Source organism: Paramisgurnus dabryanus, chromosome 24 (genome assembly GCF_030506205.2).
Source record: "Paramisgurnus dabryanus chromosome 24, PD_genome_1.1, whole genome shotgun sequence".
In the NCBI taxonomy this organism is placed as follows: Eukaryota; Metazoa; Chordata; class Actinopteri; order Cypriniformes; family Cobitidae; genus Paramisgurnus; species Paramisgurnus dabryanus.
This window is the reverse complement of record NC_133360.1, coordinates 29,869,186-29,888,743: the sequence shown is the minus strand read 5'-3', so window position 1 is coordinate 29,888,743 and position 19,558 is coordinate 29,869,186. Positions and strand designations below refer to the sequence as shown.

The 19,558-nt window shown below is 38.7% G+C and overlaps 1 protein-coding gene across 1 annotated transcript in view; it reads left to right on the top strand.

The window, feature by feature from the left end:
- Nucleotides 1-11,676, top strand: part of LOC135741179 (uncharacterized) — a 33,235-nt gene extending 21,559 nt beyond the window's left edge. The window contains exons 5-7 of the mRNA XM_065259853.2: nucleotides 3,844-4,112; nucleotides 6,577-8,619; nucleotides 11,367-11,676. Coding sequence (XP_065115925.2) covers nucleotides 3,844-4,112; nucleotides 6,577-8,606 — 2,299 coding nt within the window. The 3' untranslated portion in view covers nucleotides 8,607-8,619; nucleotides 11,367-11,676. The remainder of the gene's footprint in view (nucleotides 1-3,843; nucleotides 4,113-6,576; nucleotides 8,620-11,366) is intronic.
- The last annotated feature ends 7,882 nt before the right edge of the window (nucleotides 11,677-19,558 follow it).

Sequence of the window (19,558 nt, the reverse complement as noted above, 5' to 3'; positions counted from 1 at the left end):
CTTACCCCACCGGAGTCTTTGAGTGGTGGAAAGAGTTTAGTTTATCTAGCATTCACATACTGCTTCACCTATGGCATAGTATAAGATGTTCTTGTGTGTGTGTGTGTTGATTTCATGACCATTTCATTGCTTTTGACACATATCTTTGTGGGTGTCGGCCCATCTAAATAAAGAGGCTCGCAGAGAGAGAATCAGGAAGAGACAGCCTGATCATATCTTTAAGAGACCGCTCTCTGGTGCTCTCCCTCAAGAATTGTGAAACCCTTAATCCGGTCTTATTTTGCTAAGGTGTATAAGTAGAATAAACCTGACAGGGGATGATCATTTTATCTGCAGAATTATGACTTAGGAAGCCATGGAACTGATTGACACAGAAAGTTTTTAAAGAGTAACTAAACCCCTGGTCCGAGCCTGACTCCACCCACTTGCAATAGACCTTTTACGAACTTCGCATTCTTTGACTGGAAATACGTCAACAAAGTGTATTACAACTTCCTGTTATCGTAGCGGCAGATACGAAAACGGCAGAGTCGAAGAGTCGCAGTTTCTGTAGTGTTCCAGGCTGTTCGGCTTCCAACCAGAAGCAGCCCTACCTTTATAATAGCAGTATATAATGGTAATAGTAAGTGAAGAAAGTGCGCAGCAAAAGAGTGAACATTATTGAACATATTACACATTATTTTGTAGTGGACAAAAATAAGTAAAACAAGCAGACTGTAATTTAATATCTATTGTCAGATGACAGCTGTGCTGGAATACAAACTAGACAATGCACGCCATGTGATTATATACATTTTAGTGAAGCAATCTCTTGTATTTACTTAAAACAACAGGAAACGTGAATAAAAAATGAATGAATAAAACCATCACAATAAATGAAAACGTATAGAAGTGAATCCCATATCAAACAAAACTTTATTCAAATGTATTTTTTCTAACAAACCATCCCTTACTGTCATCTCAACACAGCTGTGATAATTCTCCAGCTTTATTTTCATGAATCAGCTGAGCACTTTGTGCTTTATCCTGGGTCTGTGCTTTAAGTCAGGGTGCTGAGGAACAGCCCTGTGTAACGTATCGAAATCACCCGATTGGCTGGGCTCTGGTCAATTGCTTTGCTTTCCCGTGGCATCATGGAAAAGCTGGGATAGAAGTGTCCATCCGATGCACGCTTCAGAATCTGGGCGGACTCTAGGGCATCCGGGGATTTCTTGCCTACTGATTTTACTGATACTGAGGATTCGGACATACTACTCTGTTCACGTACTCTTTCCCCTACTACATTTTCAGTAAGTAGGCGGTTTCGGATGATACTTAAGTACACGTGCCTCTAAATCTCGTGAGAAACAGTCCAAAATCCCGGCAATTCTCGCCTACCCTTTTACGTATACTGAGGTTTCGGACATACTATTCGTTCGCCTTCTGCTTTTTGCCTACTATATAAGGTAGTATGGCAGTATGTTGTTGGGATTCAGCCACAGTCTGCATTTGATTTTAAAGCGCTAAAAATTATAACATGCAAAACCCTTCTCTACTTTCAGCTAGGGATGCACGATCTTGATTTTTCATGGCGGGTTTTTATACAGATTTTCTTAACAAGCAAATTGGCCGATTCCGATTTTTTCTTCAAGCAACAAACAAGAAAGAATGAAAGTATACATAAACAATGTTTATTTGGTATTTACCAGGCTAAACTTGGTTTGGCTATTGAAAACAATAACTGTAACCATCTAAAATTAACAGCAGTAACTGTGCAGTAGGTTACGTTCAATACAAACATAAGTGGTTAAATGAGACCACGACATGGATGGTTGAATGAGGGTTGAAGGTTTTGCCTGTTTTGCATTATCAACAGACTTTTGATACTTATTGTGTTCTATCAGGTGATGAACTTAAATGTCTGATCAAGTTTGTTGTGCCGAATGCAGGGCTCTCAGGTTTTATTTAAAAGTTTGGAGTGAGATAACATCTGTTAGGGGAGAGGCCCCTCTGCCCCACCAAATTCTCAAGTTTTTGCTAACAGTTCAATGTTACCTATTATTCATAACTGACCAGTACAAATATAAATATAACAATTGATAAGTCTGATAAAAGACTTTTTATCCAAATTAAAGTAATTGCTCTACATATTAAAAAATACAAATGTATCAAAATTAAAATGAAATCTGTATTATATACAGTAGGATTGCAGCACTTGCCATCAGCGTGTATTTTAAGCTGTGTTTAAGAGAGAGAGAAGGTTGCATGTTCACTACATGGCAATGATAATGAAATACATCTCTGGTCCTTTCATTAATTTCAGGAAGCCTCTACGTTAGTTTCAGGTAAGCTTAAGCTTCTGATTGCAAAGCAGTTGGAGTGTTTTTTTTTTTAATAAATCAAGCATAATTTAACACGTATTTGGCTATATTCAAGAAACCTGCGTTATTTACAGCATTTATTGGATCTTGCTCTTCTAACTTTCACTGTGTGTGTACGCACCGCGCAGCCACGTGATTGACATCAGAGGAGCGCGAGAAAAACTTGAGACCGCTAAACTCGACAGATAACTTCCCTGCGCCTTTTCCATTAATTGTATATAGCAGGAAAAGTTATCAGTCTCTTAGAAATACAAGGTGTGAGTGTGTAAACTGAATGAAATGCGTGTATCTCACAGTGAATGCGTGAAACTTGAGAGCCCTGCAAATTTACTGTTGTTTCTCCGCGATTAACTTGTCCTTTACAGACATTGCAGCTTGTAAGCTTAATGTCCTGCGCACAGATTTGGAAATGCTTTTACACAAAAGACATGTTTGCGAATGATAAAAATGTAGTATGTGCACGCGGGTGCACTTCCGGAAAAATCTGCCGAAAAATACAAAAACCGTCCGGTTCCGATCTCTGGCCGGTCAACCGGTGCATCCCTACTTTCAGCAACCTCTCAATGCCTCCTCATATGATTCACTTTAGGAAACACTAACAATTTTATATAGCTTAACTTGTTACAATTTTATAAAAAACAAAAAAAATTGAACATTGTTAATTCTCGTTAAGTTATCAACATTCATAGCTAAATGGCAACATCTCTAGCTATTAGTCGGCCTCGAGTTGACAACTCTATCAAAATAATATTATAAGGATTGTGATCTACTGATCTAACACAATCAGAAACAAAGGTCTACGGTCTTACTTGTGAAAGGTAATTCACTGAGACTCCTTTTTAGGTGGTGTGACGTTTGTACACCTCCAAACCAGGGATGCCCCCAGGATTGTTTTCATGGGGGGCAGTACAAATCTTAGGGTGGCACATTTAAAAAAATGTATTATGCCTGAATCTAATGGTCAACAGTTTTCCCTTTGCCTGATTTACTAGAGACAAATAAAAACTAGAAATAATTTAAAGATCAGATGGTGGAATAGTATTCATCAATCAAAGAAGAGTATGGATCGATCGATCAACATGCAGTGTTGGGAACGTTACTTTAAAAAAGTAATTAGTTATAGTTACTAATTACTTCTTACAAATAGTAACTGAGTTAGTAACTGCGTTACATCATTATAAAAGTAACTAATTACCAGGGGAAATAATTATTGCGTTACTTAAAAAAAATTGCCCCAAATATTAAATATGTTAAATGACTAAAATGGATACTAAAGAGTCCAGTAGGTGCTGGTAATGCACCATAAGTTGGCTTGTCAACCGCCATTAAACAACACAAGAAGAAGAAGAAGAAGAATGCTCTACTTAAGATTGCGAACTGCATGAAGAAGAAGAGACACGAGCATCAACCGCTGTGTTTACATCAGTTTTGTTTTGTGTTTGTTGATTTTCTGTAACCAAATTCTTATCTCTGTGTATTTTAGTGTTGAGATGTTGATGATGAAATCAGAAGAAACTGAAGAGTGTTTACAGGATGATGAATCTACTGATCAAACCTCCACAGAGTCTCTGGATTCTGTCTGTAACGCTGGAGAACAGCAGCAGATCCTGCAGACCAAAATCAAGATGTGTTCAGTCAAACTCATCGACTGCAGGGAACTCATGATGAAGATGAGAAGAGAAACCACAGCTGAGGAAGATCACACTGAGGAAGAAGACGACTATGATGATGACGATGATTTTATACCTTCAGGTATGTGTCTTCTGTTGTCTTTTCAAAATAATTAATACAAATTTTAAATGGCTTTGGGCTTTCTGCATATCAAGGTCTCTGGGGTGGCTATCTAATGAGACTACACCTATACAGAGAACGCAGAATTCAGTCTGCTGAGGGAAAAATGTTGGATTGAATTGGCTCCACAGATATTACACACATGGGATCCCCTGTCCAGGGGGGCCAAAGCTCAACACAGGTTTTCAAGAATTCATCTGATGCAAAGCTGACATCAAACGCTCTGCCATGTCTGACAGTCAAAGGCGTTGGAGGAAGTACCAAACTCTACCAAAACATCTTTTGGGATTTATGGCACTGATATAACGTCAAACTGGCAATGCAAGCCGACACAGGAACCTGGTAACCCCAGTGTTTCTACCTGCTAGAGGTGAGAACACAGGAGGAAAGTGGTTTGACATGAACACTATAAAACCTAGTGAACGTATTAGGTGTCGCCCAACCAGCAGCTCTGCAAATGTCTGTCAACGAGGCACCGCGCGTCAGCGCCCAGGAAGACGCTATGCTCCGAGTGGCATGCGCCTGCTACCTGAGCGGGCATGGGAGGTCTTGCATTTGATACAGGTGTCCACTATCCAATGTGACAGCCTCTGCTTGGAGAACTTTTCCTTTCTGCTGTCCTCCGTAACAGACGAAGAGCTGGTCTGAGGTCCTGAAGCTTCGCGTTCGGTCCACGTACAGTCGCAAAGCGGGAACCTTGGGCACATAGCCAGGCCTGGGTCTCAATGTAACACTGGAGTCAGCAAATCCCCTTAACAGAAAATAACTGGAACAAAAGATTCTCCACCGGGGGAGGGAGCGACATGGTCACAGTCTCCCCAAGAGAAGTCCTCGCCATCTCCAGGTGGCCTGTCTTGGGGCCGCTTACATTTGTGTTTCCTATCAGGATTCACGGGGGCTGGACAGGCGGGTGCAGGACCAGAGGCGACCGCTGGTGAATGCCCTCGGAGGGAAGCAGGCTGAGGAGCTGCCGCCGGCAAAGCGATGGTTGCAGCGGGCTGACGCCAAGGCAGGATGTGTCAAATTGCCTCGGTCTGCTTCTGTGTGGCCGAAAACTGCTGGGCAAAGCTTTCGACTGCCTCGTCGAAGAGGCCGGCCTGGGATATGGGGGCATTCAAGAATTGTGCCATGTCCGCCTCGCTCATACCGGCCAGGCACAGCCAAAAATGGCGCTCCTGGACCACCATGGTGGACATTGCACGCCCAACAGCCTGTGGGGTGACCTTGGTCGCTCGTAGCACCCTTTCAAGTGGCCGCACGCAGTTCTTTAAGGGCTGTCTGGTCATGACCACCCTCGTGCAGGTCCTTCAGTGCCTTAGCCTGATGGACCTGGAGCAGCGCCATGGCATGCAGGGCTGTGGCCGCTTCCCCGCAGGCTTGATAAGCAGCTCCCATCAAAGCGGACGAGTACTTACAAACCCGCGAGGGCAGGGACAGCTTATGCCTCCACGAGGCAGCTTAGGTAAGACAGCCTAGTCTTCATCTCCGAGATGGTCATCTTCCCGCAATAGGAACATGAACCATCCACGAACGGTGCCTCAGCATGTGTAACACCCAGACACGAGAGGCAGCAATTGTGACCATCCGACGGGCCCATATATCTGCCTCATCCAGAGGCACACGGACGGAACGACATCTTTAAAAAGTTGCAAAACCACCAGTGGAGCACAGAGAAATGTAGTCTTTAAAAAGACACAAGTCACTGTGCAGCTCATTTGTGAGGAACTACTATGCCAGAAGCATGCAGGGAAAAGTAACCACACACTCTATTAACTCATAAATGAACGCAGGCAGTGGAAGCCACTGCAGCGCTATCATGCCAACAACCACACACAGGTTCCTACTCAATACACACACAAGCTTCTAACTCACAGCCTTGCTAATGGTTCAGAAGCGAAAAGATACTGAAATGCAGTCTGTTGCAAACTGCTTGGTGAATGAGGTTCTTGACTCCGGTCTTACAGCCTGATCTTGTGACCACCGCCTCATGCAAGTAACATTCTGAGCGGTGAAGGTTGTGCGTTTCTGAATAATCCATGAACGTCTTAAGACACACTCATTATAGTGCTCTTCAAAATGGATTATTGTGTAGAATTGGCAGTTAAATACTAAAATCATACAGCAAAGTATATGGGTTTCTGCTAGGCCTCCTATGACCAGGGCCCTTAGAATCATCCTTATCTTCCCCCATTATGGCGCCCCGGTTAGGGGAACGTTATGCTAATGTTAGAAGAATGCATTACAAAAACAGAACGTTATTTTTAGTTTAGTAAAGTAACCTTCCTGGCTAATCAAACCATAATAAAATCATTGAATACCCCTGTAATGTTGAAAATACCTTACGCCCCCCCCATGAGAAAACCTTACAATATGAATAGGGCTTAAAGTGAAAAGAGAATAATTTTTTTTATTATATTTCTTTCAGATGTGAAGAGTGAATCATGTTCTGATGGAGAAACGTCCTCAACATCAAAAAAGCGACGGACAGCACAAACTCTTTCCTGCATCACCTGTGGAAAGACATTCAGTTCACAGAGACATTTAGAGAGACATGAGAGAAAACACACAGAACAGAAACTCTTCACCAGATCTGAGACCAGCTTTACTGTCTTACAAGAGAAAAAACTTCATTCAGAAGAGCACACAGAAAAGAAGAAGAAGAAGTCAAAGTTATTATCTCATCAGAAACCCCACATGAGGGCACACAGTGATGAAAAGCCTAACCACTCCAGCAGCAAACAAAGTCTTGTTCATGAGAGAATTCACACAGAAGAAACAACATACAAGTGTCCTCACTGTGAGAAGAGATTCAGAGATAAAAAACTCATGAGGAAACACATGCGTTTACACACCAGTGAGAGACCGTATCAGTGCAGTCAATGTGACAAATGTTTCATTCTCAAAGAATATCTTGCTCTTCATCAGAGAGTTCATACTGGAGAGAAACCTCATCACTGCAGTGTTTGTGGGAAGAGTTTCAGTCAACGTGCCAATTTAGTTTCACATCAGAGAACTCATACAGGTGAAAAACCTTACAAATGCTCTCAGTGTGGGAAGACGTTTGCTCAGTCAAATAACTTAAAAACCCATGAGAGACTTCACACTGGAGAAAAACCTTACGTCTGCTCTCACTGTGGACAGAGTTTTACTGATTCAGGTACTATAAAAAAACATCTGAGAGTTCACACTGGAGAGAAACCTCATCACTGTGATGTCTGCGGGAAGAGTTTCAGTGTAAATAGCAATTTAGTGAAACACCAGAGAACTCATACAGGTGAAAAACCTTACAAATGCTCTCATTGTGAGAAGACATTCGCTCATTCAGTTTCCTTGAAAGTCCACGAGAGAAGTCACACTGGAGAGAAACCTTACAGTTGCTCTCAATGTGGAAAGAGCTTCTCTGATCCAAGTTTTGTTAAAATTCATCAGCGAGTTCACACTGGAGAGAAACCTTATTACTGCAATGTTTGTGGGAAGTGTTTCAGTCGTCCAGGCAGTTTAGTGTCACACCAGAGAACTCATACAGGTGAAAAACCTTACAAATGCTCTCAGTGTGACAAGACTTTTGCTCGGTTATTTTCCTTAACAGTCCATAAGAGAGTTCACACTGGAGAGAAACCTTACGTCTGCTCTCACTGTGGAAAGAACTTCTCTGGTTTAGGTCATATGAGAATTCATCAGAGAACTCACACTGGAGAGAAACCTTATTACTGTAATGTTTGTGAGAAGACTTTTTATCAACATAGACAATTAGTTGTACACCAGAGAACTCACACTGGTGAAAAACCTTACGAATGCTCTCAGTGTGGGAAGACGTTTGCTCGGTTAAGTCACTTACAAACCCACGAGAGAGTTCACACTGGAGAGAAACCTTACGTCTGCACTCAATGTGGAAAGAGCTTCACTACTTCAAGTGCTGTTACAGTTCATCAGAGAGTTCACACTGGAGAGAAACCTTACGTCTGCTCTCAGTGTGGAAAGAACTTCACTACTTCAGCTAGTTTAAGCGTTCATCAAAGAGTTCATACTGGTGAAAATCCTTATCACTGTAGTGTTTGTGGGAAGAGTTTCAGTGGACATGGTGGTTTAGTGTCGCACCAGAGAACTCATACAGGTGAAAAACCTTACAAATGCTCTCACTGTGAGATGACTTTTGCTCGGTCATTTACATTAAAAACCCATGAGAGAATTCACACTGGAGAGAAACCTTACGCCTGCTCTCACTGTGAAAAGAGCTTCTCTACTTTAACTCATTTGACAATCCATGAGAGAACTCACACTGGAGAGAAACCTTACATGTGCTCTCAATGTGGAAAGAGCTTCAGTAGAAGATATCATTTGAGAATCCATGAGAGAGTTCACAGTGGGGAGAAACCTTATCACTGTAGTGTTTGTGGGAAGAGTTTCACTCGAAGTCACCATTTAGTGATACACCAGAAAACTCATAAAAGTTAAAGACTTTACGAAAGTAAGTACTGGGTTTTATATTCGTCTTTTAGTCTTTTGACTAAGATGCAGTTTAGTTTTAGTCATATTTTACTCATCTGAATTGTATTTTGATTTAGTCTTGTTTTAGTCAACTAAAATTGAATGGGTTTAAATGTAATTTAGTTAAAGTGTAATTGAATGTGTCACACCGACAAATATATAAGTGCTGTGATATAAATATTCTTCTATATCCTGAAAAAGTCATAACCTTAATATTTCAGAAAAGTCCATTAATTAGAGTCCTGTAGGTTGAATTCAGGTAGATTGGGACACTTCTAACATTCATCTCAAAGCCTAAATTTACCCATTACATTGTTTTAACACTGAGACAGAGGACACTGGACTATGACTTTATTAGTTTATTCAAAGAATGCATTGAAATATTATTGTTCACTAATATCTACACAGAAAGTGTGGCTTAATTAAATGCAAAACCAGAAACATTTTTAGATTTTCTTTAAGAACCCTAGGATTTGCCCTTAGAATGAATTATGACCTTATTTGAAAGGGTCATGAATAATAATGTTGAGCTCTGCTCTGATTGGCTGTGTCTCAGAGCAGCTGCTTCAGTAGCTCTGTGTGTGTGTGTAAACAGATCTTATGTACGTTAAGCCTGTTATAGGGATGTTTCTGTTTGGAAATTTTCCCACCATTTAATTGGCTTGTGACAAACCTGGTGATCCCGGTATTACCAGGGGGGAGGGGCTTATAGATGCATGTGCAGCCGTGCCCTTTTTACTTTCACTTTTGAATTAGAGACAATTGTTTAAATGGAGCGCTTGCGTAAGTTGCGTTAAATCGCTTATGAATCCACGTGCAGCGGTAAGCCTTTTATTTTCACTTTTGCATTAGAGGCAAGGCGAGGGCAACAATTGTTTTAAATAAGTGCTTATGCCGGTGTGCGCTGGAACTTTTGACAAGTTATCAGTAGCCTATTTATAGAAATTTACCAAGGAGGGATAGGGCCAAGCTAAAATAAAACCATATCGAGATTAAAGTCATTAAAATGCCAAAATGAAGTGGTTATTTAACGAGAATGAAGTCGTATTTAACGAGAATGAAGTCAATATATTCAGTTTAGGCTTATTCTTTACGTTGATTACTGCATTAAGACAGTACGAAGGAGGATTAGGGCCAAGCTAAAATAAAAATTAAAACCATCTCAAGATTGAAGTCATTAAAATGCGAGAAAGAAGTTGTTAAATTTCGAGAAAGTCAGAATAAACATAATTTCAAGAATAAAGTCGTTTCTTAACGAGAATAAAGTCGTCAATATATTCAATTTAGGCTTATTTTTTACGTTGTTTACTGCATTAACACAGTAATATAAACACACTAAATTCATTACACACTATCATATATTATTAATAGCAGAAAAGCCCAGAATGTGCTCGTTTTCATTGAAGGAAACAAACGTGCCCTTTAGCAGTTTGTGTTCTTATTCTGGGATCTTCTGCTTGCCTGTACACAAAATGTTTTTATTAATAAAATGTTTGTTGAATATGGTGTTTTAATATTACTGTGTAGATGCATTAAGCCACATTCAGTGTTGTCTTTTAGGGTTTTATAAGGGTCTGCACTTAACGTAAAGCTTTTATATTGTTTCTTTCATAAGAACACGCCTACTCGTTGCATTTATCTCAATTGTTAGTTTACAAAGCCGCAGAGTCTTTCCATTCCTCCCTTGTCCATACGATTAATATCCCCCATCACCGGTGCGCCTCCATGTGCGTATACTTTACCCTACCCAATTAACAAAACCCATTATTCATCACAATATTCTGTTTATTTCATGCCTGTTTTATTAAGGTGTGCACCAAATTTTTTTTGTTCACATTAACTCCCCCCATATTGCCTTTTATATGAGGGAGATTCCTTAAATTGCCTTTCTGAGCGCATCTCCCTCATGTTTTATTAATAAGACAGGTATGTTATTTGGTATCTGCTTTGCAGATCTGCTTGTTCACATCGCTCCAAACACGTTAATGTAAACTTTATTCTTGTTAAATAACGACTTTATTCTCAAAATTATATTTATTATGACTTTTTTTCTCGTTAAATAATGACTTTAATCTCGAGATGGTTTTATTTTTTATTTTGGCTTGGCCCTTATCCTCCTTGGTAGAAATCAGACTTTGCTTTTGCTCAGGATCCTGCATAGAGTAATGGCACACTGTGCCAGGTGCAGCAAAACCGCCCAGAAACATAACCGGGCCTCTTCCATGTTTTACTATAGGTATGAAACGTTTAAAGTTTAAGCAGACTTTCAAAGTAACCCATGGGCATCCTGAAATTAAGATGAAAATGATCATGATACAGTGTGAACTCTTGTAAGGTGTGACCAATAACGCTGTCTTTCCTTTTCTCAGTCAAAACTAAATCATCTCATCCTCGCTTCTGCTGCTAGAAAACTTCATTTATCTCTGATCGCCTTACGTGTGTGTGTGTGTGTGTGTGTGTGTGTGTGTGTGTGTGTGTGTGTGTGTGTGTGCGCGCTCGTGAGTGTGTGTGTGTGTGTGTGTGTGTGTGTGTGTGTGTGCTCGTGAGTGTGTTTCCTTTAGTGCTATGAGCAAAGTTAAAATTATGCCTTCTTAGCAGTGAAAAAATGTAATATTTAGCAAATGCTTTTTTCCATGGCAACTTACATTTGCATTTAAGGTATATGTTTTATTATTGTGCGTTTTCTTATGGAATTAAAGGCAAATCCTTTGATCTCTTAACCTAAAGGCTCACATGAAAGAAGACCGTATGATAAGAAGTATCAGAAGGAGGGTCTTTCAACATTGATCGTGCTGCGATAAAGCAGCAAACCGTGCCTTCACATCAAGGACGAAATAATTGTTTGCCTTGAGCAATATCACATCTGGCAGATAAGTGTCGCTGATCAAGACTGCATTTTATGCCTGTACGTTGGTGCCGTAACCCCATTTTCCAGCTTATTATTTGTTTTTATTAGATTTTTTACATATTGCATTATTTATCATTCACTTTTATTCTTATTTTTATTATTTTTCTTTTTTATAAACATTTAGTTTATATTATACACTAGTCAACAATTGAAGTGGATTAAAACCTTTTCTAAAAGTTGTCTTAAAACCAATACCCAATACCTGATTTTGTCTTAGGACAACTTTGATAAATGTTTTTGATCCACTTCAAATGATGACTAGTATATATTTCATTGTATTTAGTTATTCTATTTTGTTGTTTAAATCTTATGAGCTGACTTTAATGCTGATATGAGTCTCAAATGGTCTCAATCTCAAGGTCTATATTAATGTCATGAACAGTAAACGTCCACTGTCTGTATAACAACACCTGATAAATCTTTGCTTCTAGTCAGACAAAGTTAATCCGACAATCGACATCGTCAGACAGACCACTGAGAATACAACTAAGATTATTCAATAAACCATTTTTATTCCATAACACTTTGTCTTTTGTCTACTGTTCTTCTCTTTATCTTTAATCTGTTGATTTGAAGTAAAAACTCATAACAGAGTTGATATTTGAGTAGAGAGTTAGTGATTTCTTAACAGGAATTGGCAGAGTTTCAGAAAGTAGTGGCAAAAAATTCCAGGGGCCAAACAAAAATTACAGTTAATCAAAAACACAGCATGTATTCAAAGATCATCCCCAGTCATCAGTCTCCATATTTATATACTGTAGTAACATCAAAACCCTTCTCATCTGAGATGACGTACACTCTCTGATTATTAATTCTCTTTCCCTCGACCTGCCACAGTTATTTATTACTTCAATGTTTGCCATTATAATCGTGGGGAAAGCACAGCTTTACTCTTTTAACTAAAAGGAATTAATGTCACTATGGCATTAAATAAAGTGTTGTTAACTTCTAGTGCAGTAATCATTAACACATTCAGTGCTCTGTGAATCTATGAAGCCCACAAAAAGACTACCAAATATTCCCCCCATGGACTAATAAGTCCATCAACCAGTAAGAGAGTTGCATCAAAACCTTGTAGCATATGCTGTTATACTAGCTAAGGACTTTCATGAATCAAAGGTCCACAAGAAGATCTCTAACACAGACTCCGTAAAGACCCCGCACTCCCCCTCAGAGAATCAGAACCAAAAACTATTCGTTTGTTTCATTGTTTGTATTAACTTAAAAAAGGAAGGGGAAGAATATCCTGGATCCCTATATAAACTAAAGAAGAAATATTTCCTTCTAAAATATGCTAAAGCAATAAACCCCAAGAAGCAGTGGGTTACCAGTGCATTTTATAACAGCTAAGGGGCGTTGTTAGGCATGACGCGAACCCCCTGAGCTGTTATAAAATGCACTGGTAACCCAACGCTTCAAGGGGTTTATTGCGTTTATAAAACGGTTACTTCATATGCATAACGTTAGAGGAATTTTATCAAATAAAACACAAAAAAGTTGTAATTATATTAGTACAAATATTACTCTTCTGCCAAACAAAGTAGTTCCTCAGAATCAAGTGTGACTGAAACAGAGCGCAGTTCCCAACCAACAGAGATGCAGCAAAGACACAATTGAAAATATGATTTAATTGGTGTTTATTTTTATTTTTTTCATCCTACCTTCATTTGTTCTCTTATCACCTCTCTAATTTTTTAGCTAAAAGCAGAGATAATTACATTTTTGTCAATAACTTTTGTAAGAGATCAATTTCAGAGCCATCAAAACTCACACGCTGTGTTTTCAGTGTTGAGTGAATGCGTCAGTGTTTAAGTTGGGTAAGATCGCCACCCAGTGGATAATAGCGGACGTATGAACTTGAGTTATAAACTCCTCAGACAACGTTTTCTCTTTATCGACGAGATGACTCAACAATATTTATTGACAGTTATCTGAATATCGCCATTAATTGTGCAATTGTAGACAAATTAAAAATATGATTAAAGACACTGTTGTTTATTTTCATAAATCAATACGCAGCAACAGTGGCGCAGTGATACTTATGTAATGTGGTCTGAACCGTGAGGTTACCCATAGATATGTATATAAAGGCTAGATGGCTCGTCCGCGCTGATGGCCAATTGAGTTGAACGTCCGCATTTTGGCGGCCATCTTAGGACAGGGCGCTCGCTCACTCGTAGCATTGAGTTTTAATGATGCAGGTACCTTTAAATGACCATAACTTGCTTAATTTTGTACCGATTTTCAAACGGATTGGTTTGTTATAAACGTCAAAGATGTACCTATGACACTGAATACGTATACTAAAAATAAATAAAAATTCATGAAACATGTTAAAGCATCCATAATTATAGCCACGTTAATAACGTTTGTAAAAAACCAAACCGTTTGTAAATCCGTCAAGAATTCAGCAAGTTACGAGCATTTTAGTTGGCGTATGTCACTCACCTTCCGTCCACAGCAGCAGGGAGCAGCACTATGGCAGCACTGACCTAAGATGGCCGCCAAGTGACGACACAGCTGACTCCGCCTTGAGCCATCTAGCCTTTATATACATATCTATGAGGTTACCGGTGTATTTTATCACGGCTTAGAACGCGTTTCAACCAATCAGAATGAAGAACCAGAACTGCCCGTTTTATAAAAAATAATTTGTAACACTGCAGTCCAGGGGGTGTATTACAGAAAAATCCTAACTTTAAAATCTTATCTTAACTGTTTGGTAACCACGGTAATTTCAGTTAGGACCTCATTTAAGACAAAAGCTATTACAGAATGACGTTCCCAAATGCAAAATCTTATCTTAACTGCAGATAGGAAAGTCGTATTACAGAAGCATCCTAACTTGACAAAACATCCTAAAAACGGTCTTTAGGGTAACCTCACAGGTGTCCTAACTTAAAACTTTAATGAGAGCCAGCTGAAACAATCACATTACGATAAACTGCGGGAGAATGACATTAAATTTTTTAACAAAGTGCAGGATGAAAAACAGCAATGTTTGTTTTTAAATTACTCTTTGAATGTTTTTTACCTTCACACATTCACATAATCACAATGTTTCTCACTAGTGGAGCGATCTTTATCTCTGTCATCCCTCATTATTAAAAAACAGTTAAGTTACCTATCCGTGAACACTTGATGCAATCATAATGAATACAGTACACACTTGACTCAGCATCTATTTGTTCTCATGTCTCTATCAAATGTTGAAATGTACAGTAGTATCCTAGCACTTAGGAAGAATATTTTTTTCATTTTTGTAAGTAACAGTTGCTTAATGTTTAAATTTAATGGTAACTCACATGTGGTTTGCTAAAACACTAATAAAAAACACAGACTATGATAACAATGAATTTAATAAAATGTATTTTTCTGCCCCATTGAAATTAAAAGGACAATTCTTTTGTTTACTGTAGCAGCAGCTCAGGCATTGCTGGTTGCTTGGTAACAGACCTGACAGTTGATAGCCGAACATGATTAAGCGATTTGGGATTTCCTAACTAGAGATGAGATAAGATTTGGTGAGATAAGATGAGAATCCTAAATCAACTTAAGATTTGCTTCTGTAATATGAATTTGTGAAAAATCTTAATTTAACACATCATATCTTAAGTTAAGACCTAAGATAGAAAGTTTCTGTAATACGCCCCCTGATCATTAATTATAAAACACACGTGAAATTAAACAGTAGTTACTGTAAGCGTAATGAAGTGTAAAAGTGTTACTCGCAGTGGCGGCTTGCTCATTTAATGTGTTTAAATGTATATTCTATATGGCATACGACGCACCCTTACATTGTTCCTTAAGGTGCGGCAGGGCTAGACGGAGGTTTTAGACCCTCAGTCACCAATCATAATCTGACTTCCTTACTAATTTAAAAAGATAGGATAAAAAGAAATAAAATATTGGAAACAAAATCTCTAGGCATTCTAATTCATGTTTACATAAGCATAGACTGGTGTAAAATAATCCAGAAATCACAATATATGATTTTTTTTTTTAACTATTTATTTGTATGATACAGCTGCAAATAAGTATTTGAACACCTCAAAGACCTGTTAGTCTACCTTTAAAATGTCCAGCTCCACTCCATTTATTATCCTAAATTAGATGCACCTGTTTGAGGTCATTAGCAGCATAAAGCCACCTGTCCACCCCATACAATCAGTAAGAATCCAACTACTAACATGGCCAAGACCAAAGAGCTGTCCAAAGACACTAGAGACAAAACTGTACACCTCCACAAGGCTGGAAAGGGCTACGGGGAAATTGCCAAGCAGCTTGGTGAAAAAAGGTCCACTGTTGGAGCAATCATTAGAAAATAGAAGAAGCTAAACATGACTGTCAATCTCCCTCGGACTGGGGCTCCATGCAAGATCTCACCTCGTGGGGTCTCAATGATCCTAAGAAAGGTGAGAAATCAGCCCAGAACTACACGGGAGGAGCTGCTCAATGACCTGAAAAGATCTGGGACCACTGTTTCTAAGGTTAATTCAATTCAATTTTATTTATATAGCGCTTTTCACAATTTGGTAATTGTATCAAAGCAGCTTTACATAATAGATGTAGTGAAAAGCACAGAAAATCGACAGATAGCATAACATAATACACGATAGCACAAGCAGCTAAATTTGCTGCGGCTATAAATCAACATTATAAGCAAACGTAGTACTAATGTAACGTATAGAAGTTAAGCCCAAAAAGGCTGCCTCCCCGGGTTGAAAAACCCCCTAGGAGAAAAAAACCCGGAATTTTAGCCGGGGAAGTAAAAAAAAGTCCTAGGAGGAAAAAACCCTTGGGAGATATATATATATACACATTGAAATGGAAGGAGATTGAGCGGAGATTAAGCGGGTTCTGCCGGTGGTCTTTGGTCAGGCATCAGCTGGACATCACGTTGAAGAACAGCCAGTAGATCAGAGGTGTGCCGACTTTCACATTTACCGGAACTGGATCTGTTTGTCTTATTGTCCTCGGGATCGAGGACGAGACAGGGAGAGAGAAACAAAATCTTATTAGCGTAGGGGCCGTTCACATAAAAAGCAGGTGTCACACAGTAATGTGGTTTTAGTCAGCTCGGTTCCGGGTTACTGTTGGTAATACACTAAGACGTCATGGTTTGAAATCATGCATGGCACGAAAGGTTCCCCTGCTTAAACCAGCACATGTCCAGGCCCGTCTTAAGTTTGCCAATGACCATTTGGATGATCCAGAGAAGTGATGGAAGAAAGTCATGTGGTCAGATGAGACCAAAATAGAACTGTTTGGTCAAAGAAAGCCTTGTTGTTCATCTGAGAGTTCACAGTAGAGAGAAACCTCATCACTGTAATGTTTGTGGGAAGAGTTTTAGTCAACTGTCAACTGAGTTTTATGTCAATTTAGTGTCACAACAGAAAACTCATACAGGTTAAAGACTTTATATAAGAGGTGTACATGGGTCAAGTCACTTAAAAGCAGTGTTAATTTTGACATCAGATCTTGAATTAGTTTTATTCATAGCCTTTTGACTAAAATGCAATTTAGTTGTAGTCATATTTTAGTCATCTAAATTGTTTTAGTCAACTAAATGCCATGAGATTTTTGTCAACGAAATCTATGTTAGATTAAATAAATGTAATTAGGTAAAGTGTAATTAAATGTGCCACGCTGATAAATATATAAGTGTTGTGATATAAATATTCTTATATATCCTGAAAAAAACATAACCCTAATATTTCAGAACAGTCATGTTAAAATGTTATTGACATTAGTTTTTAATGCAAACAAACACATGTAAACACTATGGCAGTATTTTCAGACGGCCCTTAAAATGACCAACTCTCTGATCAGTTCCCTGACTACTGAACACAAAGCTGATGACACAGCCCGTTCCCTTTACATCAAGAACGAAATAATTGTTTGCCTTGAGCAATATCTCACCTGGCAGTGGCTTAACCCATTTTTTTTTTAGATGTCCAGCCTATCATTTATTTTATTTCATTTATTACATCCTTTCATTCATTATCATTCGTTTATTTTATCATTCACTTTTATTCTTATTTTATTATTCTTTTCTATTTATATACATTTAGTTTATATTATTTTCATCTAGTTATTTTATTTAGTTATTGACTTTTAATGCTGATATGAGTCTCCATTGTTCTCCATCTCAAGGTTAAAATGAATGTCAAGAGAATGTTGTGAAACTCTAGCCGTTTTTTCAATGTCAAGGAAGGATCCTCGGAAGCCAGAATTTCAAGGATGCTACGTCATCGACGTCCGTCAAAGGACTTTTCCAATGTCAAGGATCCTCGGAATTTCAGCCAAGGACTGAGTCCTTCATTCGAGAAAAATCCCATATACAGGAAAGGATGCATATGTGTATCCTTTGCACTGAAATCACCCACAATCCTATGCGTGCAGGGATGATAGCACACCTTTCATTGACGCAATGACGTGCACTTGCTAGCCTGTTCCATTTACGTGTTCTCCGAATGCTTAAGAGGAGCCTCGCCTAGCCTCTGAAGGAAGTGACTTGTAGGGACTAGTCCTGCCAAGGAAGTATCCTTGACATTGAGAAACGGCCAGTAAATTTTCACTGTCTGTGTCTGGAATAACAACACCTGATAAAAAGAAATGCTGTGTTGCTTTAAGTGTTTTGGGACTCTCACTTCAGCCAAAATTCTCATAAACGACAGACCCAACAAACGCTTAAACGAGATCCCTGCTCTTCCTGACCATAAGCACGCGCTCTGGTGTAAGCCTGGTTTGAGCCCTGTTGGAGAAGAGGGTTATGCTTAAAAGCGCCTTCTGGTGTGTTGGGGTAAGAAAGCTCTTTTCCAGTTTGATTTTGAACCCCATTTTCTCCAGGTGCTGTGCCTGTGTGCATAAATTTCCTGTTTCTACTGAGCTTAAACAAACCAATTGTTGAGGTAGCTTAATATGTAAGTCTCAGAGGGGCAAACACAGCATCTGCAGATTTGGTAAATGTATGTGGGGCTAGAGATTATCTGATGGGCAGGGCCTTCACTGAGGAAATTCCATTCTATTGTAGTGATTTCCTGTATCAATCTATTCTGGTACCTTTTCCTCTCCATCCTAATGATAATGAGGTTAAAAGTTTTCTTTTGTAGGTGCTGCTATAATTTGAATTTAATTTTCTTCTAATAGCACTTCTCTTCTCACTTTTATACCTTAAGCTAGATTCATTAATGTCCTTAGTAAGGTTTTTTATATAAATATTTAATTTGTTCATGATTCCTGTTATAGAACATTTCCTGTTGAATTTTCCTAAATTTATAGTTCCATAAGGTCTTGTCGGGAAAAGTTTCTCTTTTCTGTTTTTATTAGGGCCCGAGCACTGAGGTGCGAAGCCCTATTGTTTTCCTTAAACTTATTTAAAAAAAGTATGAATTCAAATTTTTTTAACACTTTTGGGCACTTTGGGTTCCTTACAATGGCACAAGTTTGATGTTATTTGTGTATGTAAATAGTATACTAATGAATGAGAAATAATGAAGAATGAACTTAGAAAGATCGGAGTCGTTGAACTAAAGCTTAAAAATATAATTGATAATTGATAAGAAAGTTTATTTCTTTATTTCAAGACAACAGGGCTGATTAGGAGAATTTAGTGAGATAAAACATATATAATAATACATTTTTTAATAAAAAATTGTTTGCTTGCTTTTTGTTTTGTTGGATTTTTATTTGTTTGATTTTTTTTGTTGTTAATAAAATGCAGAAACTCTGGTCCATATTCCTGTACAATACAGTAGGTGGTGATGGTGATAATGCACCTTAAAGTTGATGGCACCCGCAATAAAAATCCAGAAGAAGAGATAGTTCCCTGAAAGGGATAGTTCACCCAAAAATAAAAATGATGTCATCATTTACTCACTCTTATGTAGTTACACACCGGTGTGAATGTCATTGTTCTGAGAAACACAAAGGAAGATATTTTGAGAAATGTTTGTAACCAAACCGTTTGTGGACCCCTTTCACTTCCATAGCATTCTTTTTTCCTACT